A 27453-nucleotide genomic window follows, 5' to 3' on the forward strand; every position below is an offset into this window, starting at 1 on the left:
AATGCTGAACAATTGCTTTATTAAGCAATACTATATTACACTAATATTAGATTAAATTACATACTAAAAAGATACTATACTATACTAGACCAGACTAGACTATACACTATACTATACTATACAAGAAAAACCTGTGACTGTCTGAGACAGCCAGGACACAGCTTTGCGTGACTGGCTAATCACTCAAAACAACTTTCACTGGTGTCCAATTAACCAAATCACTTTTGGTAAACAATCTCCATAACACATTCCACATGTGCAAAAACAGGAGCAGTGACTAGCAATAAAAATTGTTTTCTCTTCTTCTCTGAGGTTCTCACTGCCTTCCCCAGGAAAAATTCGTGGGAAGTTGTGCCTGCTGCTCTCTGTGGAGAGAGCTGCGGCCACAATGAACTCATTTGTAGAAGGAAGTGGAGCAAGTTAACCATTAAAGGAACCATTATTGAAACCAGTAGAACAAAGCCCAGCACCTGGACTCTATGTCAATCCATCATGAAGCAGGGGGGCTTGGATTGTGCCAGAGGGTCCCATAGACCTGACAAAGACTTTCCTGACTTCATCCCTGGGACCACTGACCCAGTTTGAGATCACCCACCCAATGCAAGAGAAGAATTGCACAGATGTGAAGGACTAATGAACTCATTTTAATACAAAGTGGGGATGCAAGGTGCTGGGGTTATGCATATGTATTATTTTGGGAAATAAATGGAAGGCAAAAATCCTTGTGCGGTGCAGTCACGCATTTTGGGGACAATCCCCAAGGTGCCACCTGCCGGCGTAATAAACATACCACTTTCTAACTTTGACGAGTTAGAGAGTCTTTGTCCATGATTTTTGGTTTTAATGATTCACCAGGACACCCTCCCCGTGCATCTGCTGCCTCGGGCTGTGGCAGGCCTGGAGCTGGGCCCTGAGAGCCTGTGGAGAGCAGCTGAGCTGACTCTTGGGTTGCTGTTGGGGCAAAGCCATCAGTGCTTTGAAGGGAAAAAGGGAAGAAAAGGGAGAAGGGAAGGGCAGCCCCATTTATCACTGAAGTTTGATCCCTGCTGTGCACTCTTCACCCCTTTGTTTGATAACACCTCAAATTCTCATTACTTGTTGCAAGGAGCACCTCTGCCCTCAAAAAGGGAAATTGTGTAAAAGCTTGCAGTAGCCTCACTGTGCCAGTGAAAATGAATATAATTTTCTTCTGAAAAACATTTTATTAAAAAAAAATTAAAATGCCTGTTCCTAGGAGATGCTTGCAAATGCAAACACCACCAACTGTTATGTTACTTGAATTGTTTGTAGCGCACTCTTTGTGTCCTTTTAAGTAGCTGCCTTTGGACAGATGTCACCCACAAGTCTTACTGTTCAAGGATTATTTTTTTGTTTGGGCTTCATTCTCCATACACCATTCCTTCTCCTTACCGATGTTGTTGTTCTCACAAATTCACATTTTGGTCCCAGAAATCATCTACTTCATGAAATAATGTTTCATAGATCCTAATCCTCAACATAAGGTGAGGTTTGACACCAGCTGAATGTGAGACCAACGGATGTTTAAGGCAGGGAGTAGCCCTGCCCTGAGGAGCTGATCCCATTTCTCATATCGGTGAGCTCTTTGTCTTAGAAGAAAATGTTCCATTCAAATGAAGACCAGAGGTGCTGTTACCTCAGGTCATCATTGCTTCTGGCAGGTCTGGCTCTTGGATGCCCCGGTTGTCTCTCCAGAGACTGAAGGCCCAGGGTTGTCAGTGCCGAGCTAAGGTTCAGAGACCGATCCAGCTTCCGAGTCTCTTCTTCCAGAACAGCAGCTTTGGGCTCCTTGAGCACAGCTGCAAAGGAGCAGGACAGCTCCTGGTGAAGGTCTGACAGCTCTTGGCTGGTCCTTGCACAGCTCTCAATGTAGTTCTGCCGGTGCTGTCGGTCTTGGGCCAGCTGTGACTGCAGCAGGGACACCTGAAAGAGGGACAAGGCCTGGCTCAGACAAGCCCTCGCTGGCAGGAGCACCTGCAGCCCCACGGTTCCGGCTCTCGGGGCAGACACAGCCTCCAACTCCAGCCCTCATCAACACTCTGCCCTTGGGCAAGGGGAAAGGAACAGGCTCCCAGACAGAAAAGAGCTCAGACGATCAACAAGTCCAGCTCAAGGCTGGCAAACCCTTCCCACGTCCATCCCTCAGCCACCACATCCCTCAGCCACCACATGCTCCTGGAGGACTCTTTTACTTGAGCTGCTGGACAGGCAGCTGAGGGACAGGGAGCAAACTCTCCCTCTCCCAAATTTCAGAGCATTCCACAAAGGAGCAGAGCACAATGTGGACAACTAAGCCCAGTGGAATAACAGGCCTCTGGCATTGCCACAGGTCCCTGGACTTTTGCTAAAATGCAAGCTCCACTGTTACAGAATCAAGGAAAAATGGAAACAGGCAACAAAGAAGAACATCCTGGTCCAGACTGCCCAGGGAAGTAGTGTAATCACTGTCCCTGGAAGTGTTCAGAAAACATGTGGCTGTGGCACTTTGGGCCATGCTTCAGTGTTGGGATTGAAAATGCTGGCTTAATAGTTGGATTAGATTATCTGAGAGAACTTTTCCAACCTTAAGCATTTTATGATTCAATGATTCTGATATTTTCAGCTGACTTCCAGTGTTCTGAATTTCATCCCATCTCTCTCCCCCACCGCCTGATCTTAGACAAGTCAGAGTCAGAGATAAGACCAAGGTAAAGGATGTTTGGTTGCTGCCAACAAGTGCACAACTGACAACACCTGCTGTACTCATTTCCTGAGAGCCAAACACAACTCAGGCTGAGAAGCAGGCACAGCTGTGCCCATGAGTACTGCCACAGCAGCCTTTGGAGGAAAGTTTTCCTACTCCTCACCTGGTTCTGTAACTCAGCTAAGTGCTGACTGCAGTGAGCATGAGACTCCTCCTGTGAAGAAAAGGAAAGGATGTTCTTTCAGTCTGTTTGGTCACAACCACAGGCAATATTTGACTTCTATTAGGTCTCTGGTAGGCTGCTGCCACTGGGATTTCTCATCATTCCTCTGTATGACCAAAGCCTCCTCATACCATGGAAAATGTTGTTCTCACCTGTCTAGAAGTGAACAACTTGCACTGGTCAGACTCAGAGTGAGAAAATCCAGAGGCATCTGGGAGTAAGCGACCCCTAAAACATCTCTTCAGTCTCCTCCGTTCGCGTTCCACCTGCACATTGGATGGGAGAGAAGGTCACAGACAGCTGTCAGCAAACATGGAGCGGAAGGACCTCTGGACAGCAAGGCAAGGAGATCCCTACTCTGAGACCCTGAACTGCACCAGACAACACTGGGAGCAAAAATTTCTCGCAGGGGGCTGTGCAAGAGAGGCCAGTGTGTGTGTGCAGGGACATGGCAGCAGGGAGGGGGCAGTGGAGTGAAGGTGCCCTTGTGAAAGCCAGGGGTTGCCACAAGAGAGAGAACAAACAAAGGGGTGTGCTCACAGCAGAGACAGGGAGAGGCAAGGGAACAAGCAGAGGTCTCCAAAGCGCTGCCTGGGTGAGGTGCCAAGTTCCAGAGGAGCCTGAGGCTCTGCAGAGGCAGAAAAAGCCCATTTTACCTGCTCAAGAGTTCTCCTGAGTTCAGTGTTTTGTTGCCTGAGCTCCACCTTTTCATCTTCCAGCTTTGCAACTGCTTGCTGCAGACATTCCAGGCTCTGCAACATGAGTCTCTTCTCTGACAGCCATGACAGCTGCTCCCCTTCAGCAATAGCCTGCTGGGCATTCAGAAAGGAGATTCCATGAGCTGGTGCAACATAAAGGTTAGAAGGGTGTCAGAACTGATACTCTGGGGAGAGTGACCACAGCAGGAATGGACAGTGCTAAGGTTCTTCTTCTCCTTGTCCACAGGCCAAAACAACACACCTTCTCTCTAGGGACCCTCCTCCAAATCCCCTTGGAAAGTTGAGTACTTTGTTCTGGATCTGCTTCCTGCTAGTTTTTTTTCAGTGTTCCCCATTCTAGTTTTCAGAGACTGGAAGCATTAATTTCCTATCCAGCCACTTCATGGTTTTACAAAGCTCTGTAGTGTCTCCACCTCTTTCAGCCATTTCTTGTCAGTTGTGAATATATAAACATTTACTCCTCTTGGGGAAGTTAATTACCATCTTTGGTCATCCTTTTTGATCATCACTGTAAATTCTCTTATCTACAGTTCTGCTCTCTGTCCTTAGACAACCAACGTGCAAGATGTGGGTGAAGCATGCATTTCTGCAGTGATAAAACAGTGCAGGTTTTTTTCTCTATTCTCTTTACCTGTTACATCCTCATACAGAACTGCTCTTTGAAAATACCATTTTATTAATCAGACCATAAGATTTGCTTGGAACTTAGTCAGGAGCCACCTCCTCCTTCTCCTCTTTGCCCTTCTTCACAAACTGCTCCTTGGAGCACCTATAAATGCAGTCTTGGTATCAGCAGTAATCCAATCTGTGTGGATGCCACTGCATTACCTGACTGAATGTTCTTGCCTGCCTGAGCTACATGGATGTAACTGAAATCTCATGCTCTTTTCATATTTCTTGCTCTTGTCACATCTTTACTTCCCATCAACAGATCTCAATACTTGTCAGCATCCCAGATCAGGCTGCAAGTAATATTTCTGAAGTCATAAGTAAATGTATAATGCATAAATACAGTGTTTTCTTAGTAGCACTTTTTACATGCCAATATACTAATGGACACCAGAACACAGGAAAATTCTTGGCAAAGTTGCTATTGCAACTGTTCCACTAGCAGGACCTGAATAAGTTCACTTTGGAAAAATACACACAAGTTTACCTCCATGATTTTCAGACTGCAGTACAAACATGTCCTGAATGCATAATTAAGCATTTAATCCGACCAGGCAATAAAAGAAATCCTGTTCTTTTAACACACTGGAAAAGCTGTCCCTCAGAAATGTCCATCTCAGGAAGCATCCTCAAAGCACCAGCAGTGCAGCTGCTGTTCAGCCCTCGGAACAAAACTCAGCTGGGTTTAGTCCATCACTCTGCTCACCTGCTCCATTCCTTCCCACACCCAACCAAACCCCCAGGTGCTGCCTCCCCTTTCGTGGGCACAGGAGAAAGCAGCTCCCCATGCCCAGCTTTTGGCCTGGAGCTGATTTGAACAGCAAGCTCCAGAGCTGGATCAGTCAGTCCAGGAGTGCCAGGAAATAATCTGGCAGTCAGTGGTCTCTGGCTGGAGCCAGGCAGAGAGACAAGGCTGCCTGCTGCAGCAAGGGCTGCTTTACCCAAGCAGGCCTGCACTGACAGGGATAGAGACCCACCTCTCCATGGGAAACACCATTGGAATAATTCAGGGATGCTGGAGTGGACTGAAGATCAAATCCAATGCCTACCTGTTGATGAAGTTGGTCTGTGTCTCTCTCTGAAATCATTCTCTGCAGGATGGTTATTTCTTTCTTCAGATTCCCATTGGCCATTTCACTCTTGCTCAGTGCAGCACTCACTACTTGAGCATTATCTCTCCATTCATCTGCTCTGTTTTCTCTCTGCTTCAAAGTAGCAGCCACACACTCCAGCTCTTTGTCATTGGCTTCCCTCTCAGCTTCTAACTGTTGGGAAATTTCCTTCTGCCTTTGCAAGAGATAGTCTCTCTCCTGGAGAATTTTCCTCTTCTCTACTTCCTCTTCCTCCCATTTTTGGAGTTTTTGGATTTGTTTCTTTATAGTTTCCCCTTCATCTTTCCATCGCAAAGCCAATGTCAATTCTTTCAGGAGTTCACTCTGCCTCCTAAGCTCTTGTTCTCTCTCTATCAGAGTCTTCTTTAAATACTTAACTTTGTCGGTCTGGTACTTGATCTCTTTATCCTTCTTTGTCAGAGTCTGCTGAACATGCTGGAGATCTTCCCGAAGAGCTCTTATCTCCGCTTCTATCTGCTTTCGCTCACTTTGAGCCTTGATTTCTCCTTCTCTCTCAGGGAAAGTTTCTTTCAGGAACTCTTGCTTTCCATCATGTCTAACCTCTTCATTCTTCTCAGTTAGCCTAAGCGGGAGATTCTGCAAAGTCTTCAGTTCTTCTTTTACATGCTGGAGTTTTTGCCTAAGAGCATCATTGTCCTCATCTTTCTTCCTCACCACTTCCTCAAGTAGAGTCACTTGTTTCTGGCATGATGTTAGTGCTACTTTCAAGCTTTCTTCACGAAGCTGGAACATGTTCATTTGCTCTGTCTGCTTGAGGAGCTCCAAATGGTTCTTCTTCAACATCTGGCTTGCTTTGTCTAGATCCTGCTCTAGACTTTTGGCCTGCTTGCCTGCCACCTCCTTCTGCTCTCGAAGGTCCTGGACATGCTCTTGCAAAGACACTATCTCTTGATGTCTAGCTTCAAGAGAAGATTCAGCAAATTCGAGTTTTTGCAGTATGGCTTTAGCCTGCACTGCTGTCTCTTCCTTCTGCTGTTGAAGCTTTGTAATGGCGTCCTCCAGAACACAAATCTTGTCTTCTTTTTCTTTCAGAGTCAGTGTTGTTGCATGGAAATTTCTTTGCTCAGCTTCATGCTTTTCCTCCTTTTCCTTGCATGGCTCACATTGCTTTCTAAGGGACAAAATTTCCTGCTCTTTTTCCTTTAGTTCCACTTGAAGACAATGCAGAATTTGCTTCTGCTCTTCAGAGTCTTCCTTTTGTTTTTGGAAAGTCTCAATGAGTTCCTTCTGAGATTCAATCATTAAATCCTTTTCTTTCAATATTGTCCTAGAATATTCTAAGTCTCTGTGCAAGACATTAATTTGTTCCTCTTTTTTTTCTTCATAACTCCTTGTTTGTTGCTTTTGGATGTCCATAAGTCTGTCTTTTTCTTTTAAGGTTGCTAAGGTCTGCTCCAGTTGGTCACGGACAGTCTTTAACTGCATTTTCATTACTTCTTCAACTTCCTGCATTTGCTTTTGCTGTGACTCAAGCTCTTGCTCTTTTTTAGATAAAGAAAGTGTCATGATTTCTACTTTACCAAGAAGCTCTTGCAGATGCCTGTCTTGCTGTTCTTTGTGCTGCTGCAAGAGCCTTAACTCTTCCCTTTGAGTGTCACACTCACTCTCTCTGTCCTTCAGAACAGTTCTCAGGTGTTCAAGGCTAGCATTTAGAGATTTCACATCTTCTCTCTCCTTTTCCAGTTCCTGAATCTGCTGAGTCAGAGAAAGAAGTTCCAACCTTTTCTCCTTCAGGTTTCCTTTCATATCATCAAGATCCACGAGCAGATTTCTGACTTGTACTGCACCATGCTGTTCTAGAATCATTATTTTCTCCTCCTGGAATTTGATCTCCAGGTGTCTCTCCTCCAGCTCTTTGCTCACCCTGCTGACAGCAGAGTTCTGCAATTCTAACTGCTTCTCCAGCTCCCTTATCAGTTCTTGCTGGGATCTGATCTCTTGGTCCTTCTCTTCCAGCTCTTGGCTCATTTTGCTTAAAACAATCCTCTGCTTTTCTCGCTGCTTCTCCAGCTCCTGTATCTGTTCCTGTTGGGATTCTGTCTTCTGTTCTTTCTCTGTTATGTCCTTAATAACCTGATTAAGAGCAGTTTTATGCATTTCTTTCTGTTTTTCCAACATTCTCATCTGCTCTTGGTACAACTTCATTTCTCCCTCCCTCTCTGACAGCATGGCAGTCACATGAGTGAGATGCTCCTGCAAAGCTTTGGTCTCTGCTGCCTCTTTCTGAAGAATCTCCATTTTCTTCCCCTGGTTTTGCACTTCCTCATTTTTAATTTTTAACATGGACAGGGCAGTTTGGAGTTCTTGTTCAAGGGAGTGATTCTTGTCTATTGCTGTATTTGCTCGAGTTTCAGAGGCTGTGACTGATTCCTCCAGAAGTTTTATCTCATACTCTAGTTTTTCTTTATCTGCCTGCAGCCTGTCCCATTCATGCTGCCAAAACAGGGAGAAAAAGGGTCACTCATCCCCTCTCTTGGTTTGTTTTTCATACCAGATCTGGACTCCTGCAGCAGGGGCAGGCACAGGCTGCCCCTCTCTCTCTGCCCCTCGAGATGCTGCAGACCTTAGCTGGGATCCCCCTTGATGCTGCATCTTTCCCAGCTCCCTCAGCCCATCCCAGATTCCTTTCTGCCCTTCCCTGACCTCCTGCAGCTCCACTCCAGTGCTCCTTTGGGGACGAGCTGCCAGAAATGCAGCCAGGATTTCAGGTGCAGGATTCAGGCAGTACCACGAGGATGTGCTCTCCATCAGGGAGGAAGGGAAGAGCAAACACCCCCAGCCTTTCATTCCCTGGGGCTGGGCTGACAGGAGTGTTTTTCCACTCTCTCCTGTGTAGAGTTTCCATGGCTCCATCCCCCAGAGCCCCACTGCCCTCTCTGGGAGCAGCAATGGCCAGGTCAGTCTGTCATTCTCTGCTGCCACTCAGGACGAGTTCTCCCCTTGCAGGCACATGTCCTGATGGAGGGACCAGCACTTGGCTTTCCTCTCCTCTCTCCCCACTGGCTGCTCTCACATGGCCAAGGTCAAACACCTTTCTATTAACAGCAAACTTGGGACTCTCCCCTCCCCTTCCAGATATCTAGAAATCTGAACATGGGTTTGGACACCAGGAATTCCCAAAACCATGCAATGTCAATAGGGACAGTGAGGACATTGAGAACTAAAGGTTCTAGGGCACAGAAGCCCAGCATGGAGGAAAATCAGCAGCCTCAGCATTAAGTGCCTTCGCCATGACTACAGCATCTTCTCCTCCTTAGTCAGAAGAATGGAATGACAAAAGTTAAACTGCAAAAGGTGCTCCTTGGAACTATGAACACAAGGTCCAAACGTAGCTAGGAAATGGCCCTTTGTGGCATCTGCCAATCTCACCAGCACATCCTTCCTTTCCTTCTCCAGGTCCTCCAATTTCCTCTTCAGAGATTCCACCTCCTGACGAAGAGTCACAGCCTCCTCCTTTAGGGCAATGGTCTCTTCCTTCAAGGCAGTTTCTAGAGAGGTCTTCTGCTGTTCTGCCCTCAACATCGCTGCAGCAGGGAAGGAGAAGGAGAATGGGACAAGCAAAGCAAAGGCAAACAGATGTGCATCCTGCAGAGACAACAGCACTGTCTTCTCTGCCTGCCTGTGTTTGCCAGGCCCCAAGCCCACAGAGGTTCCAAAGCTGACAGAAATGAAGGAAACTTCTCAGCCCAGAAAAAGGCAGGAATGAAAGGGGCAAGGTTCAGAGGGATAGGAAAGTGTGTTTGCTCTTGGCCTTGTGCAGAGTGAGCAAGGCAAGAGAGATGAAGGAGAGGGGATGCCTGTGCAGGCCTGCTCCAGTGGGGCCAATAGCCTGGAGGCTCTGGCAGGGCCTGGAGTTTGGGGCAATGGAGCTGAGGCATCCAGCTACAGCTCCTTAGCACAGACACAGCACCTGAGAGGCACCAGCTGTGCACGGGATCTGCCCTAGCACGGCCAGATGGCACTGCCAGCCACAGCATCTTTCTCAAGAGAAAGCTTTCACTGGCACTCAGATGGATAAATCTCCCGCTGGTTGGTTTTCCCCTCTGCCATCTCTGGGCACTGCCTTTTTTCTCTGTGTGGCATCAAGGAACCCACTGGAGAGACAGGATGGGCCAGTGGGTAGGAGAGGAAAAGCTGTACCTGCCTGACTTTCATCCAACTGTATCTGCAGCTCCTGATTGCTGGCTCTGAGACTGTCCATCTGATCCTGCCCCGTGTCCAGCTCCAGCTCTAAGGCCAGTATCTTCTTCCTTGCATCATTCTGGAAGAGACAAGGGGAGCATAATCACCTGTCATTGCCACTGCTGGCAGGAGGCAAAGGGCTACAAACACTAAAGCAGAAATAGCCCATGTGGGAGAGGGCAGCTGGACCGTACTGGTATATGTGATTGTGATCCTCCTTCCTCCCCATGCCAGTAAGCCAACCCCCTACAAGGACTGACACCCAGCCTGGCCTTGGCACGGTGCTTGTCCAGCAGCCCAACAGCAAGACAGGATTTCTGGGTGCACTGGGCCCACATTACCAGATCTTTCTGGGAATGCTCCAGGTGCTGCTGCAGGTCTTGCAGAGCTGCTGCCACTCTGTCCACTGTGAGCTCTGCAGGGACATCCCTGGCCTGAGAAGCAGTTAGGCCCTTGACATGACCCTCTTCTGAAAAGAAAAGACATTCTGTTTCAAGATTTAATTCAGTGGTCTCCAACAGACAATGCCTCTCTACCTAGGAGGAGGTACCTTTGTCATTGTCCTAGAGCTCGCATTGCAGCAGGATGTGTGTCACAGGCTGACATTATTCTGATGACCACTAATGTCAGCACTGCCCCAGAGACAACTGCATGGGCCCTGGGCTTGACATTGACTTGGCCCTTGCATGGGCTTGACAGGACTTGGTCCCTTCTCCCTTCCGACTCTGATCATTTCTCTACATACAAACATGGACTTATGTCTCTGCAGGGAAGTCAAGCTGTCAAGATTTCCCAAGGCTGAGTCAGCCTAAACTGACAGGGTGAGTGTGTGATACCAGGGTGACCAGGAACACCTCCTCATTCCACCTGCTCACCCAGCCTCCCACACTTGCCTGAGCTCCAAGTGCCCAAGACTCTGCTGTCCCTGATCATGAGGTGGAGATCCAAGAGCAGTTTGTCCAGCTGGGACTGAGTTTCCTGGTGGGCACCACTGGCCTGTTGACACTGTGTGGCCAAGGCCTCTGCTCTGTCCTCAGAGCTCTGGAGCTTCACATGCAGCTCAGACACCTCAGCCTCCAGGACATGCACAGAGTCCCTCAAAGAGCGTTCTTGTGCTCGAGCCTCCTCCAGCTCCTTCAGCAGCTTCTTCTGTCGAGTTGCCTGGGAAGCCTCCATCTGCAGCACTGCGTCCTGCAGGGCCCTGATCTGGAAGATGGATGCACACAGCCTCAGGGACAGGGCTGCTCCTGAGGCAGCAGAGTGGGCCGCAGGGAGAGCAACAAAGGAGAAAAGATTTCAGGCAAAAAACACACCGAAACCAGAAGGCACAGAAGCAAGGATTCCAATGGAGACAAATGGAGGGAAAACAAGTAAGGGAGGCAATGGGCATCCTTGGGCTGCAGCTCTGAACAGCGGCTCAACTGGCTGCGCTGGAAGTGCCCTGCCCAGCCTGCCACAGCCACCTCTGTGTCCCCACATTGCTCAGTGCCTGGCACAGGCACACACTCTGTCTGGGACAACACTGCTAACAGAGGGACAGAGAAGCCCCAGAGGAGTCTGCTGCTGCTTCTCTTCCCAGACTTCCTGCTGGGACCCTGGAGAGGATGGGGGAAAACTTCTGCAGCAGACACCAAATCCAGCCTCAGCCTCAGGATGCAGCAGCAGCCGCGAGCAGAACAGGGTAGCTGTGGATGATGCTGGGTGGGGGGAAAGAGGTTGGAGCCTCCAAGCCAAAGGTGCTGTTGTGTGTCCCTGGAGAAGAGGATGTCACTGCACAGCTTACCTGTGTGTTGAGCTCCTGCACTTCTCTTCTATGCTCTGAGTGGAGCTCCTCAGCCTGGGTAAGGGCAGAACGAAGCTCAGACACCTGACTGATCTGGTCCAGGTTGTCTTCCTCCAGGGTTCTGAGGCTCAGATCCTTTTCTTCCAGAGACAGAGTCAGCCTGTAGAACAAGGCAACAGATGGCTATGAGAGACATTCATATCCTTGGGTGCCTCAGAGGGGGTGGTGGAGTTGACCACTATGTGAGGCAACACTTGGAATGTGTCAAGATTTTTCTGGGGTAGATGATGAGTGAGTCCAGAGCTTATGGGTCAGAATAAAAGGACACACAAGTAAGGGTGACATTGCTGTGGGTGTTTGCTAGAGGCCACCTGAACAGGAAGAGAAGTAGATGAGGCTTTCTACAGGCAACATAAAGCAACCTCAAAGTCACAGGCCCTGGTTCTTGTGGGGGACTTTAGCTTCCCTGCCATTAGCTAGAGAAGCAACACAATGCAGGATGTTCCTGGAAAGCACTGATGACAACTTGCTGTCACAGTCAGTGGAGGATCCCACAAGGAACAGCATGCTGCTCAACCTTACCCTAACAATCAGGGTTGGAGATGTGAAGCCTGAGGTCAGCCTTGGCTGCACGGCCTATGAATGAGACTGTGGAGTACAGCTGGAGGTGAGGAAAAAGCAGGGCAGCAAGCAAGATTACAGCCACAGACCCCATGAGAGCTAACTTTAACCTCTCCAGGGACCTTCTTGAAAGAAGCACATGGGAACAGGCCCTGCAGAGTAAAGGGGTCCAAGCTGATATTCAAGGATCACTTCCTCCAGGCTCAACAACAATGCATCCTAGTGAGCAAGAAACTGGGCAAAGGGGGCAAGAGACCTGAGTGGATAAGCGAAGAGCTCCTGTCATTCCTCAAGTGCAAGCAGGAAGTACACAGGAGATGGAAGCAGGCTCAGGCCACTTGGAATGAGTAGAGACATTGTCTCATTTCTACTTACTCCAACAAAGAAGACCAAAGACCGCCTTGGAATTAAATCTGGGCAAGGACATCAAGAAGGGCTTTTTAAAATATATCAGTAACAAAAGGAAAATCAAGGATGATGTGTCTCTGTCTGTTCCTAAACGGAGGGAAGACCCTGGTAACAGAGGATGCAGAGAAGGCAGAATTCCTGAGTGCCTTTCTTTGCATCGGTCTGTACTGAACAAGACCAGCCCTTAGGGTTCTCTGCCCCAGGAGACCAGGCTAAAGGAATGCTGGAAGGAAGACTACCCCTTAGCAAGGCTTTCCTTTCAAGGGGGACTGGGTGAGTGAATGCCTGGGCAAACTTGACATCAACAAGTCCTCGGGCCCTCAGAGGATGCGACCATAGTGCTGAGGGAGCTCATGGACACCAGAGCAAGGCCACTCTCCATTATCTTTGAAAGGTCATGGAGATCAGGAGAGGTGCCTGGGGGCTGGAAGAAAGCAAACATCATTCCGGTCTTCAGAAAGGGCATGGAGGAAGACCCAGGGAACTATGGGCCTGTCAGAATCACCTCAATCCCTGGAAAGGTGATGGAGCACCTCATGCTGGAGGTCCCCTCTTCCCCATGTGGAAGGACAAGGTGATCAGGAATGGTCAGCATGGATTTACTAAAGATAAATCATGCCTGACCAACCTGATCGCCTTCTTCAAGGAAACTACCTGGGTGGACAAAGGGAGAGCAGTGGATATTGTTTACCTTGATTTCAGCAAGGCTTTTGACAGAGTCTCTCACAACATCCTCCTTGGGAAACTCAGGCAGTGGGTGCTGGAGGAGTGGACAAGGGGCTGGACTGAGTACTGGCTGAACAGCAGAAGCCAGAGGGCTGTAATTAGTGGCACAGGGTCTCGTTGGAGGCCTGTCATTAGTGGTGTCCCCCAGGGCTCACTCCTGGCCCGTTATTGTTGAACTTCCCCATCAATGACTTGGATGAGGCAGGCGATGTCTCCCCATGAGGGTCCCTGTGCATCCCCTCAGAGGGATCTCAGCAGGCTGGGGATGGGCAGAGAGGAACATTCTGAAATCCAGCAAGGTCCTGCACCTGGACAGGAGCAGCCCCAGGCATCTGCACAGGCTGGGGCCAACCTGCTGGGAAGCAGCTTTGTGGAGAAGGACCTGGGGGTCCCGGTGGACAAGAAACTCTCCACGAGCCAGCAGTAGGTCCTTGTGGCCAAGGGGGCCACTGGGATCCTGGGAAGCTCTGGGAACAGCATTGCCAGCAGGTCAGGGAGGGGATCCAGCCCCTCTGCTCAGCCCTGGGAGGTACATCTGCAGTGCTGTGTCCAGCTCTGGCTCCTCAGCACAGCAGGGACAGGAGCTCCTGCAGTGGGGCCAGCAGAGGCTGCAGAGCTGAGTAAGAGCCTGGAGCATCTCGGTGCCCAGGAAAGGCTGAGGGAGCTGGGGCTGCTCAGCCTGGAGAGGAGCCCCAGCAGAGAGGGGCCCTCAGCCCTGGGTGTGCCTGTGCGCAGGGAGGGGCAGAGCAGGGCCCAGGCTCTGCTCCCTGGGGCCCAGCAATGGCACCAGAGCCATGGGCAGGGACTGATGCCCAGGAAGTTCCACCTGGACAGGAGGAAGAAATGCTTTCCTGTGCAGTGACTGAGCCCTGAACAGATTGTCCAGAGAGGCTGTGGAGTCTCCCTTACTGGAGACATTCCAGAACCATCTGGATGCAATCCTGTTCCAAGTGCTCTGGGATGGCCCTGCGTGAGCAGGGAGGTGGGACCAGATGAACCACTGTGGTGCCTCCAACCTTACCCTTTCAGTGATTCTCTTCGGTTTAACATGTCTTATATCACCAAAAGGCATCAGATGCCAGGCTGATCCAGATCCCAAAGGCTTCAAGTTACAGGACCCAAGGTGGAGCTGATGGATGTATCCAGCTCCTTACAGCACAGCTCGGGCAGTGTCAACACACCCACCTAACAACACAATACCCCCTAGAGGGAAAGCTTACCCCAAAAGCTTTTGTCTTCAGAAAAAACTCTGTCTGAAGGCTTAATAGAAAAGAAAATGAAACTCAACATCCAGAAAATGAGAAGTGTCTGCATGGAGAGTTCAGAATCTGCCATTCAGGAAATGCTGCCAGAGTCCCTGGCAGGCAAAGAGGGAATCCATTCACCACAATGCAGAGTCCCACAGGCTTTCATTTACCTGGCTTTTTCCTTCTCTAAGGCATTCACTGAAGCCTGCAATTCTGAATTTTGATGAGCCACTTCTTCCCATTGACTCCTTTCCCTCTCCAAGTACTCCAGATGCTCTTGCAGCTCCTTGTTTTGATGTTCTGCCTCCTCCAGCAGCTTCTGGATGTGCTCAATCTCCAACAGCTTCTTCCTGGACTCTTCCTGGGCCTCCTTCACATCTTGCTGGGCTCTCTGCACAGTGGTTTCCTGACACTCTCGGGAGGCTGCCAGCTGAGATGTCAGCTCTTCCACCTCCAGTCAAAGAGAACAAAGCAGTCAGAGGCTACAGCCACAGCTTCTCACTCTCAGCCACAGCACGGGCTGTGAGCAAAGGTAAAGGACAATTTCCATTTCTCCCTGTCCTGAGAGCACCAGATTCACCAAGGATATGGACAACTTGTTTCAGACTCTCAGTGGCCCCCCACCAAGGGCACCTGAAGAAGCACCTGCCAAGCCAATGCTAGCAAGAAGAGGCCAGCAGGAATCCATGCTGGTGGTTGCTGGCCAGCAGTGCAGAGGACTAGCCCAGCTGTCCAGAGCAGCAGCTGACATTCAGCAGAGCATGGAGTGTCCTCCAGAGCAGCTGCCATGGAGCCCCCAGAGCACGAGACAGCCCCAGGGCTCACCCCAGCAGCTGCTGCTCTTCCATGGAAAAGCAAGAAGGCCACAGACCCCTGGCTGCATGACTGCAGTGTCACTGCAGTTTCACTCACCTGCTTTTGTAGAGCCTCCCTCTGCTCGAGGAGGAGATTCATTTCCTCTTTGAGGCCTTGTAGCTCTTCCTCATGCCTCCTCTGCACTGCCTGGACTTCACTGCGAGCCTCCTGCAGCTCATCTTGCAGATTTGCCTTGATGGTCTGGCAACAAAAAGTAGAGTAACTCCCTGGGACCTGCCCTCAGGCTCAGCTCTTTCCACGTGCTGCCCCAAAATCCCATTCCCTCTGCTGCTTCTTCTGGCTTCTCTCCCCAGCTCTGCTTCACTGCAAGCCTTCCTTCCTGGGGCTGCACTCTGGAGCTTACCAGGCTCAGTGCTCCCAGGGCCTGAAGCAGCCCTTGCTTCCTCAGTCCCAGGAGCTGCCTTTTGTGCCTTGGTCACTGCCCTGCCCTCTGTTGCCTGCCATCTCACACTTACCTGCCCCTTCTCTTGCTGCTCCTTCACCTCCTGCCTGAGCTGCTGGAGCTGCTGGCGGGCTTGGCTGAGCTCTCCCTGAGTTTGGAGCAGTGCCTCTGCTAAAGCACTCTTCTCCTTCTGCTCTTCCAGCAGGACCTGCACAGAAGGAAAGAGTGGAGAGCTTCACACTTCTCCTGCAACATCCCTGTGGCAAGGGGCAAAGACAGATTGGCCCACGTGCTCCCAGAGCACTTGGCTGCTGCTGCTCTGGGCCACTGCCTGCCCTGGGGGAGACACAGCTTCCCAGGAAGTGACTTAAACACAGCCCAGAGTATATCTCTGGGTCACTGTTCAGAAATACTCCAGGCAAGCCTTTAAAAAGATTTTTCTTTTGTCAGCATTCCTGCTGTACCCTACCCATGCCCACAAAAAAAAAGTCCTACAAACTCACCTCGGTCATGAACATCTACCAGTACACACCAAAAGGGGAGCAGAAAGAGAACAGTGAAGATACCCTGAGGTACATCTTAGAACAACAGAGCACAAGAGTAGCACAGAAATCTCAGCTGAAAGCTGAAATTTTTCTGCCTGGCTTCCTATGAGAGAGCTCATTCCTGGTGCCAAAGACAGCCCCGTTCAGCTTTCACCTCCCCTAATTCAATGTAGAAGACATGGAGAGCATGCTCCACACAGTCCCATAGGCTGCCATCTCCCACAGCTCCAGCCTTGCAAAAAATCACACCAGTTCTCCTCTCACAATCATTACCTCTTGCTTGGCACTTTCAGATCTCTTTAGTTCTTCTTGTTGGGCCAGCAGGGTGGCAACTTTCTGCCTCATCTCAAACAGCACCTTCTTGTGCTCCTGCTCTCTCTCTGCTTTCTCTTTTTCCCCTTGCTCCAGCGTCTCCTGCATCTCTGCACGGTGCCTTTTGCGCTCACTTGCCTGAGGAGGGGAGGAAAAATTTGCAAGATGAAGTCCCAGGGAAGCTCCTTGCTGAAAGATGTGAAGCTCCATCCCTCCCACAACCCCCAGCTGGAAAAGACAACAGCACTGGCTTTCTGCACTCCAGGAACTGTGTCCTGTCAGGGAATTCAAAAGGAGGCTCAGCAGGTGCAAGAATCACAGACGTGTGGAATCTCTGCTGGCAAAGACCTTCCCAAGCATTGAGTCCAAGCACTCAGAAAAGGAGGTGTCACCTTCCCCTCTCTGATGCCCCAAGCACTGATGGACCAGGGACAAGGGGCCTGTTCCATTTGCTTCCAGCCCAAAGTGAATCCCTCTGTCCACCATGGAAGCACAGCAAGAAAGGAACCGAGTTCCCACGCCTGCAGCCAGCAGCACTGTTGGCATCTGCTCCACGCTGGCATCTGCTCTGTGGCAGGTGGGATTCAGGGATGATCCTGCCTTGGGCTGCCACGCTTTGGGTGGGCACTGCCCAACCTGCTCTGGAACTCCTCTTACACCCCCACTGAAGCTGTGGCTGCATTCACTGTCCCAGCACCATCCTGGGCACCTTCCCGCTCCTCCAAGTCCAAGCTGCTGGCTCTGCTGCCCGGCCCAGCAGCAGGAGGCCTCTGGCAGAGGATTGCTGCCCTTTCACACCCTCAGCCTCTGCTTGTGCTAAAACAACCCACGGGGTTGGCTTGGACAATTCAGAAGCATATTGTCCCCTACCAGGTCGTCCAGGAGCTTCTTTATTTCCACTTGCTGAGCAGTTCCCTGAAGCCTGAGGCTTTCATAATGCTGCTGCTCTGCCTGCAGGAGCTGTTGAGCTGTGTCTTCCTGTTCCTGCCTCCTGAGAGCTCTCTCTGCTTCCAGCTCATGTTGCAGGCACTTCACTTCTCCTGCAAACATGATCAAGAGCAAGAGGCAGAGTCTTTACTGACTTTACTGACCTCAGGCCCTTTCAGTGCCTCCAGCCCCACCACTCCTCAGAAGCTCTGTGGACAGAGAGGGCTTTACAGGCTGCTTAGCCTCTCTAGGCAGGGGCAGCACTACAAACAAAGCACACGAGGTTCTCACCTTCTATCACCTCCTTGGCCTGTGTGACTATGAGCACTTGAGCTTCCAGATGGTTCCTGGTGATCTCCAGCTGTGATATCTGCTGCTCAGCAGCAAACAGCCTGGATTGCAGGCTCTCCTTTGCTGACCTACAAGTGTCAAATACAGACAGACATGAGTTGCTTGCTCCAATCACCCACAGCCCATTATTCCAGGATGACATGGCTCATGATCCCCACACCTGAGTATGGGAAATGGGTCACCTGGAAACTCGTCCAGAGAAGGCACATCTGGGCCATTTCAAGAGCAGAGCAGGGCCCTCTGAGGGACTGCCCAGGCCTTCCTTATGGCCTGGCATAGCACAGACTGCCCAGCCCAACCTGGCCTCAAAAGCCAAATCCACATCTGAAAAGCACAGAGGATACAATAAACCCCTGTGTAGTGTTTACCACTTTTATCACTACAGCTCTTCAGCCCTGTCCTGTCCAGGGCCTCCTTCCTGCCTTTACCTGGTCTCTGCCAGCTGCTTGGAAAGTTCATGTTGGTGGCGCTCAGTGGCTGCCAGTCGGCCCTCAAGGGCAGCCTTCTCCCGGCCCAGCAGCTCCTTCTCTCTGCCCACCTGGGCCAGTTCATGCCCTTGGTTAGAGGATTCCTGGCTCAGCTGCTCCAGAGCCCTGCTCAATGACTCTTGCTCCTGGGAAACCTGCAAATGGGACAAGGTACAGCTCAAGCCCTTCCTCAGGAGCCCTGTGCAGAGCCAGCCAGTGCCACCTTGCAGGCAGCCAGAGGAGAAGGAGCACCTGTGCCCTGGGCTCAAAGTTTCACAGCATCTGCCCTATGCAGCCCTGATAGCCTGGGCTGCCAAAAGCCTCTGGCACTGTTACCTTGGAAGTGCTGTGTCAGGCCCTACTGCCTTGTCTGGAACCAGATAGCTCCTTCCCTATAAACATCCCTACTCCAAACTCTGCGTTGTCACCCTAAACCACTGCATCTTCCACAACAGCCACTTGGCTAGCAAAATTTCTATCTGGATCTATTCCACTGCTGGACATTTTCAGGAAGGTTTGGGAAAACAATTTTGCTTGCTGAATCAAGGAAAGATATACAGGATTTCCCCCTTCTAAAACAAAACCCACATTCAAGTGTCCCCTCCTCACATATTGGACCCTCTACAAAGAGAGGATGCTTGGCACAGAAACAGCTCTTGTGCTGAGAAGACATTTAGTGACTGGTGGACATCTGGCTGATGTGGCCAAAGCAAAACCTCTGCTGTGCATTTGCTAAACCTACCACATTCCCCAGAACTGAGACTGTCTGACAGAGCCACTCTGAAACAAAGCCTTCTCTTGCAGCCATCCTGTAACACCCAATCCAAACCTTCCCTGGGGCTCTTTCCTCTTCTCCTGTCCCTTGTTCCCTGCAAGGAGAGCCTGACCCTCACCTGGCTGCAGTTTCCTGTCCCAGGGAGTTGTGGAGAGCAAGAAGGTGCCCCCTGAGCCTCCTTTTCTCCAGGCTGAGCCCCCCCCAGCTCCCTCAGCCTCTCCTGGTCACAACTGTGCCCCAAACCCTTCCCCAGCTCTGTTTCCTTCTCTGGACGTGCTCCAACTTCATGAGAAAAAGCATCAACAGAAACGTGCAGACCTGGTATTTTTTCAGAAAAAGGATTCAGAGCTGGACTTTGATCCTTTTGCCACAATTTGATTCTTCTGCCACCCACTCATATTCATGGACAACACAATTATCTCTTTGCAACTTATCAAGAGCCAAAAAAAGAGCCCAACAAAGACAGGAGAACTGAAAGACTCTGTAGATGCAGAGGACAACTCCGAGAACTGTGGAACAGCTCTGCAAGCCACCCACACATTTCCAAAAAGGAGCAAGCAAAGCCTTGTGACCTCTAGCACTATCACGTGTGCCCTTGACAAAACCACTGCAGAACCCACCAGGTAAAGCTTCCCTCATCCAAGCAGCCCAGTGCCCACATGGATGCACCATACTTTTGGTCACCTGATGGAATTTCTCCTGGGTTTCTGCTTTCTCCTCTCCCAGTGTCCTAAGCTCCAGCCACAACTCCTCCCGTTGCTCCTCTGCTTCCTTTAGTAGCTGCTCTAGCCGGGCTTTCTCTGCACAGAGCTCTTTGTTTGCTCTTTCACAGAAGTTCAACTTCTCTTGCTCACAGATCTTTGCTCTCTCCATCTCATCCAGTTTAGCAGACAAAACTTCCTTCTCTTGCTCCAGCTGGAGTGACAGAAACATAGTGAAATAAAGTAGAGGAAGAATTACTATGAAAGATGGGCTCAGACACAAAAGGAACACTGCCACAGTCATTTGGGCAGACTGTGCCAAGCTAAGAAGACTGAGAAGCAGCAGCAGCTGGAGACAAACATCTGGCACATCTCTGGCAACTCCGCTCACCTGCCACACATATTTGTTTAGCTGCACTTTGTCCAATGCAAGAGCTTCATTGATGCTGCTCATCTTCGCTGCTGCAGCCTGCAGATCAGCTCTCTCAGCATTCAGCTTGTTCTGAGCCCCTGTCAGCTCTGCCACTGACCGCTCTGCCTGGAGAGGCAAAAGAACAATGGGACAACAAGGGTAGCAAAATCCCAGACTGCAGGCAGCCACTCCATCACCCCTGGGTGTCTTTGACTTATTCCTAGGGCAGAGCTCTCAGTAAGATCATGGGGACCAATGATCCCAAAGAGCCTGTCTGGTTGGATCACCATTTTCCAAGAATAATAATGTCCCTCTCTTCTACTGCCAGAAACAGCATCTCAGGTGATCTTGGTGGCACAGCTCCCACTCCCACAAGTGCTGCCTAAAAGTAAGGTGTCCATACCTTCTCCAGAGCCATGGCAAACTCATCCTTCTCTTGCTCCAGCAGATCCTTCTGAAGCTGCAATTTCTCCAGTGTCTGTCTCTTGACTACCAACTCACTCTGCAGCAATGAGCATTTTTCCTCAAGTGCAGCCAAGTCCTTCACTCTATGAGGAGGGGAAAGAGGTTTTTATAGAAAAACAGTCTATGCTACAAGAGAGAAGCAGGCACCATTCGTTCCTTCACACTGGGCCTCCTCAAGCCCAGCACTGCCAGAGGAAGCTTTAACACTCACAGGAGCTCCTGCTCATGGCGTGCTCTCTCCAGCCTGTCCTGCTGCTCTGCCTTTTCTGCCTGGGCTGACTCTTCCTTCATCTGCAGCTCAGCGTTACTCTGACGCAGACATGAGGCTTCTTGCTCCCATAATCCAAGCTGTTCCTGTAGCTCTTCCCTGGACTTCTCGAGGTTTGCACAGTCACTGCAGAGACAAGTCTCAGTCAGAAGAAGCAAGAGGCCTGAAGAGTCAGCAGTGACATTTTCAGCACTCCAGGATGGAGCTGGGGGCAGTGGGCTAAGGAAGACCTTGCTCTTTCCCTCCCAAGGAAATCCTGCAGAGGGAAAGGGAAAGGAAAGCAGGATTTTGCCTGCCTTCAATGAGAAGCAGTGGCTGGGCAGGGGCACTCAAAGAACAGAATTCAGGGAAGCAGCCCGGCAAGAAGAAGGAGTCTTCTATTCCAGCATGGCTCTGTATCTCCCAGACAGCCTTGGGAGGCACAGCAGAGCATGAAAAACCCAGAGAGGACGATGCTCAAGAGTCACACTGAGGCCTACACATGGTAGGCAGGTGATTTCTTCACCTCTGACCTCCCAGACCTGGAAGCAGATTGCCTCTGGAATGCAGGAGGAGAAGGAGACACTCACCTTCTGAGTGTTTCTACTAAAGACTGAAGATGCTGTTGGTGGCTGCTGGACTTTTTGCATTTCTCCTCCAGTTGCTCAAGCCTTTGCTGCACCTCCCTGCACTTCTCTTCCTGATGTCTTTGCTGCTGCAGCAGTAATTTGTTTGAGTCCTGCCTAGCAGAAAGCTCTTCTCTCAGGGCCTGCAGGAACAGGCAGGGAAGGAGCACAAATGAGCAATAAGGAGCAGGGAAGGTGGCTCCAGAGAGCTGGAAGAAACAGCTAGCAGAGACAGCTCCCCTGCAGGCAAAAGCTGTGCTGAGAGGGTGGACATCAAGGAGAGAAAAGCAGTAGAACACAGAGCTGGGAAGACTAGCAAAGCAGTGCAGGAGCAGGAGTATGAAGGTGCGAAGAAGTGCCTCAAGTGGCTGAGCAAATGGAAAGGTGTTGAGCTGAGCAAGGCCTCAGCACTGAGCCTGTGGCCACTGGGGAAGACACAAAGCTCTCACCTGTGTTGCCCCTCGCATCCTTGCCAGAGCTTCCAGAACCAGTCCAAAGGCACGCCCTGTATCAACAGATCTCGGAGCTGAGAAGATGTGCCCAGAGTCTGCATGCTGGGAACTGCCAGTGCAGATAATGCTGACCATGCTGTCACTGTCATCTAACACCATCTGAAAGCCCACATCCAGCTGTTAGTCTTTGCTCATTTTACTTGGTTTTCTTTATCTTGTTCTCATTTTCCTCCCACCTTACCCCTGAGTCATTAAAAACTCAATTTTCTGGTTTCTTCAGTCCACAAAGGTTTGTCCCTGTGGCTACATGTACTCCTGGGATTTCTGAATACAGCTCCTCTTCATGAGTGCGAAGTGGCTGGAGGCTGCCTGAACACTCACTTTTTCTTGCAGCTGTGTAGAAGAGCTGACAACTCAACCCTTCTCTGTTAAGAGAACTTTAGGACTAAGTTAAGGTTACCCCTGAAAGTTGTGATTCTGGGGAGATTATAATGGTCAGTGAATACTGAGGGAAGGAGCAGAGCTGTCAAGTGCATCAACTGAGTCAGTGACCTTTCACAAAGATCTGAAGAACAACAGACTCATTGCTCAAAGAGGGTGAGGGAATTGCCCAAGAAACATGGGAACACAAATGTCAAGTAGCACACTCCAAAAACATAGTCCAAGAGAGACCTTAGTGGGGTGGTGAAGGCAAAGGTACTGAAACTTCTACTGGCTCACTGAATTGCCACAGTACAGCAACTCACAAGCTAGAACAGGTTCTGTGTCAGAAAAGTGGTCTAAAAATTAAACAGGCAATGGCAGTTAACACAGATAATACACAACAGGTATCTCTAATCCTTAGGCCAGTCTGTTGCCTTCCTCAAATACTTCAAAATCAAATTTACAGGAATGTGGTCCCTCTACCAGGTCAGTACTCACCTCAGTGATATTTTTAATGAGCTTTTGAAGGAAAAGATTCTCTTCTTTGGCACTGTTAGTCATTGAAGCTGCAAATTCTTTCTCTATCCAACTTGATTCCTGAGAACAGAATAAATAAAGGGTGGGCACGGAAGAGCTGCTCCCATCTGTAGCATTCCCATCCTCAGTAGCAGTCACATTGCTAAGTCTCAGCTCTAGTGATTCCAGTATATTCCTGTCCACAACTATTCCATTTCTTCTCTACTAAAACTACTAGGAAGACCAAAAGCTAGTTTTTATAGACTCCTATAAAAAGGTCAGTTCCAAGGAACTCTGATCCCCAGCGATCTAAAATCACAGGCAGAAGAGCATTGGTGCCACTTCTCAGAGGAAGACACCTGAACTGTCTGCAGCTCCTCTGGAACTGCCTGCATCTGGACTGACTCCACATCTGCTGAACACACAAGGAATATTTATTTTGGCCAGGTGCCTGATGTTCCCATACACTGGGCATCTTTACCACTGTTTCTCCTGAGGAAGCCACACCTCTGTGTTCAGGCTGGAGAGCAAACACTGGGCTATCTCCCAGGTAAAGGTAAAACATACTAGAATCTCCACTGTGTCGTTAAGTGTTTTCATGGTCTTCTCCTTCTCCTCATTCTGCTTCTGAGACTGTACAAGCAAGGCTGAGAGCTCCATCACCCTGAGAAGAGAAGGTCTACGTGCCATTCCAAAAGCTTTGCACACCAGCACCTGTTAAAGAGCCAAGCAGCTCCCCAAAGCATAGCACAGCAAAGTTCAACCCAGGAAACACAGCAAAGGCAGCATTCAACTCTACAGGTTAATAGGCTTGATGTTGCAAAATGGCACTTCTTGCCCCAAAGGCCTCTGCAAGAAGCCTGCACTCAGTCTTGCAAGAAACTGTCAGCACACAGGTGCTGCAGTGCTTAGGGTGGTCCTGGGCAAATTCCTCTCAACTCCTTCAGCACAGCCCGGAGAAGTAAAAGGGCTGTACAAGAAACACAACTCTCTTTATGCTGAATTCAGTTTTTCACCAAGAATCAGTTAACAGCAAAACCACTAACAGAGACTATCTCTTTTTCTGTCTTGTCTTATTTGGAAGAATTTCTGTTAGGCAGATACTTATTTCCATCCTTTCTGTTGAAGGCAAGAGTTTGACTGGGAACAGACACAGGGCTGTGCAGGGCTCTTCTAAATGTGAGCACAGCCCATCTGTGAACCCAAGAAGCTGCCACAAAAGACAATGCTGGTAACAGCAAAGTTAAAACACCTTTACCTGTCTTGAAGCTCTTTCTTCTCCATGTCACACATGACTTGTAAGGCTATCACTTCCTGAGCTGTCTGGTTTATTTTTGGTTCCACTTGCTGCTCTGTCTGATCCTTCAGGACAGGTTTACCCAGAGGGATGGACTCCCTGAGCTGCACACAGGAGTTCAGGCGAGAGCAGCTCACAAGAATAGATCCAGAAAGCCTCATTTGTTCTGCCTTCAGCTCGGACAAATCTCTGAAGAGGAACCAAGAAAGAGCCAATGTTCAATCCACCATCTTTATCAGCTGATTCACTTCTGAAGCATGCAATCATGCATCAGGAAGAGCTGGCAGGCAAGGTGACTTCTTCGCTGGGGACAAATTATTCATCTGACACTTGGGAACCAGGAACATCTTGACAGCTGAGCAATGACTTTACCAGGTAGCCAAGTGTGGAGTCTATTTTCTTCTCAGATATAAGAAGTAAGATATGGCACAGGCCAGAAAGCCTGAAACACCTCTAATTACTCTTGTTAACATACTGTAATTAGATTATCATTAGATAAGTACAGTATTATCACTAGACATTAGGAATTTTACCAAGATCCCCAGCTTTAATATACTCTGCTCTTAAGTGCTCTGTGATCCCCACTTGGGCTGCTAAGAAGCTCAAGACTACACCTATATAATAAAACATTTCAGAAAGGTGGTGCAAGAATCAGCCTGAAATGCTGTAACATAAAAGCACAAACAACACAAGGACTAAATAGCAGGTCAGGCAGATTCTACAAAATAGGCAAGGCTTATAATCAATTAAGACAAATGGCTTACAGTAACCCAGAGTTTGAAAGTGCATGTTGACACCAGAAGTTACTATTATGGCTACACTATTTTTCTTGGGAGAAAAGAACTTCAGAGAGCCCAAGAACAAGAAGACAATCATAAAAAGAGGTATCAAACTAAACAAAATAAATTTGACAAATGCAGCAACAGGGTAGAGAAGCTATTCTTCCTCTCAGTAATGCTGGAAGAGGAGTAAGTGGATACAAACTGAACAGAATAAATGTATCCTGGAAATGAAAAAGGAAAAAATACACATTAATCATCTTTCTCTTAGGAGCAGTGGGAAAAGAAATCTGGTAAGATTTTTTAAAGGCAGGTTTTTATAATTTCATAAAAGGGACCACTCTATATGCTGCATGCACAGCTTCAGTGAGTCTCTTCCCAGGTGTCCATGCATTTCTGTGCCTGTGCTCACATGCCCACACATCACCACAGTCACTGCTTGCTCAGAACCACTGCTGCCCTCATGGCCCAAGCCCTTCAGCTTTATCTGAAGACCAGTAGCCAGCAACTCTTCCGAGACCAGCCCAAAGCACGCTGAATGGCATTGCTTCTGACTGCCTAAGGAGAAATCCTGCCTCTGCTGTAACTAATGCAACATGGAGGTTCAAAAGGCAGGACCCAGAAGCAAGGAAGGCACATGTTTGCTGCAGCAGATCTCTGCTCAGCCCCCACTCACCGGTCCGTGGCAGTTTTCATCTCCAGGAAGTGGCGGCGGAAGGTCACCACCTGCCGCCACAGACCCAGCAGGCGGGCGTGCTCCCCCCGTAAGTAGCTGTCATAAAGCTAAATGTGCAAAGACAAAAAGAAATGCCAATTCAGCCTTCACTGTCACTGTAACATCTCTCAGACAGGAGAGAGTAAATCACCATTACCATGTGACTTTTAATAACTTCTGCACCAGGGCCATCAAGGACTGAAGAGGCACCACAGAGGCCTACAGAAGGAACCCACCTGCCCAGAAGGGAACACCCACACTTCTCCCGTGGCAGTGGGTAGCAGCAAAGCAAGCTGATTGTGATTCACCACCTCAAAGTCCCAGCAGAGGAACACAAACACAAGCTCCTTCAAGCCCAGTGCCAGGTTGGCTTACAACAGTACAAGAGGCCTGTCTTGTTCCTGTGTTGGCCACTTTGAATATAAACACACACAGACCTCTCTAGTCTCAATTGTTCAAAACAAGGATTAAGGAACTATTAAAGAGACAAGTGTTCCTGTGACTGTCCTACAGTGCCCAGCTCTATCTTCTCGACCAAGCAGTGCAGTCACAGAAGGTGGGCATCTCCCCCAGCACCCTCTAATGACACTCCTCCCTCCTACACCCCTAACCAGCACCAGTGCATCCTCAGCAGAGCCACAGCCTTCACACAGCAAGTTCTCTGTGCCAGGAACAAAAGGCATCCCCATTCCCCGCTGGAATTCCCTTGGCCCATCCTCACCTCCCGTTCACTGCGCCATTCACTCTCCTTCATCTCCAGCTCCTCCCGGGCTCTCATCCAATCCACCGTCAGTTTCCCAACATCTTCCTTGAGGGCAGAATTTACCTCACTGGCTTTATCGAGGTGCTCCCGCAGGAGAGTGTTCACTTCTGCCAGATTCTCACGCCTTGGAAAGAAAGAGAAACAACGAGGTCAATGAACAACAGCCTCTCCAGCATCCCTGAGATTTTCCAGCTCCCTTAACACTGACTTTGGTGTCTGAGAGGCAGTAAAAGCACTTCAAGGGTTAACTAAGATCTCTCTCTCATGAAAACCTCATTTGCTTCTTTGTGCTTTGAGCCTTCAGTTTCCATCCATGATTTTGGTTTCCCCTTCAACCTTGATGATGCCCACAAGTAACAATTTGCCCCCTCTTCATGATGATGGTCACTGGATGTATCACTTTTCTATAGCACTATCCAGAGTTGTTCACCTGCTGAACCACAGAATAATTTCAGCTGGAAATGGACCTTTCACCCAGAATACAGACCCCACTTCCCCACTCAAAGCAGAGCCACTCAGCACACAGCACTATTACTGCACCACAGAAAGCAGATTGTGGACCTTTCTCCTGTCAAAGTAGCTTGGCCAACCGCTTCCCTTGGGGAGACCAGGTAGCACCGACAGATTTTCCCTCACTTCCATGAGCATCCAGGATACCAAGTATGAAGAAATGATTCTTCCTTGTACCTTTGCTGCTCCTCTTCCCCCTGAAGCAGTGCATTCTCCAGGCTGTGGTCTGCTGTGGCTTCCCACCTGCCTGGAAGGGATCCCTTTAAGAACAAAGGAAATGTTTAGTCAAGTGATAGTGTTTCCTTCACCACTGTCAGCATCCACCATTTTCCCATCCATTTGTTGGGTATCTCAGGAGCCCATGGCTTCTTCCAGGTGTAACAGTGTTGTGACTACAGGGAGGAAGGGAAGGGAAGGGTGTTAGTGTGAGTAGCTCTCCTCACTCTCCCACTGCTACCTATCCTCCCTTCCTCAAATGCTGATCTGGAAATGAAGCCTGG

The 27453-nt window shown here is 49.5% G+C and overlaps 1 protein-coding gene across 1 annotated transcript in view; it reads right to left on the reverse strand.

Annotated features, from left to right (window-relative positions):
* Window positions 1-74: 74 nt before the first annotated feature.
* The window catches only part of LOC103823680 (centrosome-associated protein CEP250), a 28614-nt gene continuing 1235 nt past the window's right edge, over window positions 75-27453 (reverse strand). The window contains 29 exon segments of the mRNA XM_050982074.1: window positions 75-1941; window positions 2865-2915; window positions 3077-3190; window positions 3581-3736; window positions 5362-7878; window positions 8815-8969; window positions 9586-9706; window positions 9969-10096; window positions 10521-10833; window positions 11411-11570; window positions 14583-14863; window positions 15325-15468; window positions 15744-15878; window positions 16489-16665; window positions 17398-17567; window positions 17746-17873; window positions 18234-18427; window positions 19732-19962; window positions 20140-20286; window positions 20564-20708; window positions 20837-21019; window positions 21463-21641; window positions 21948-22109; window positions 22872-22970; window positions 23457-23553; window positions 24148-24375; window positions 25642-25748; window positions 26402-26567; window positions 27131-27213. Coding sequence (XP_050838031.1) covers window positions 1651-1941; window positions 2865-2915; window positions 3077-3190; window positions 3581-3736; window positions 5362-7878; window positions 8815-8969; window positions 9586-9706; window positions 9969-10096; window positions 10521-10833; window positions 11411-11570; window positions 14583-14863; window positions 15325-15468; window positions 15744-15878; window positions 16489-16665; window positions 17398-17567; window positions 17746-17873; window positions 18234-18427; window positions 19732-19962; window positions 20140-20286; window positions 20564-20708; window positions 20837-21019; window positions 21463-21641; window positions 21948-22109; window positions 22872-22970; window positions 23457-23553; window positions 24148-24375; window positions 25642-25748; window positions 26402-26567; window positions 27131-27213 — 7062 coding nt within the window. The 3' untranslated portion in view covers window positions 75-1650.

This window comes from Serinus canaria, chromosome 20 (assembly GCF_022539315.1).
Source record: "Serinus canaria isolate serCan28SL12 chromosome 20, serCan2020, whole genome shotgun sequence".
NCBI lineage: Eukaryota > Metazoa > Chordata > Aves > Passeriformes > Fringillidae > Serinus > Serinus canaria.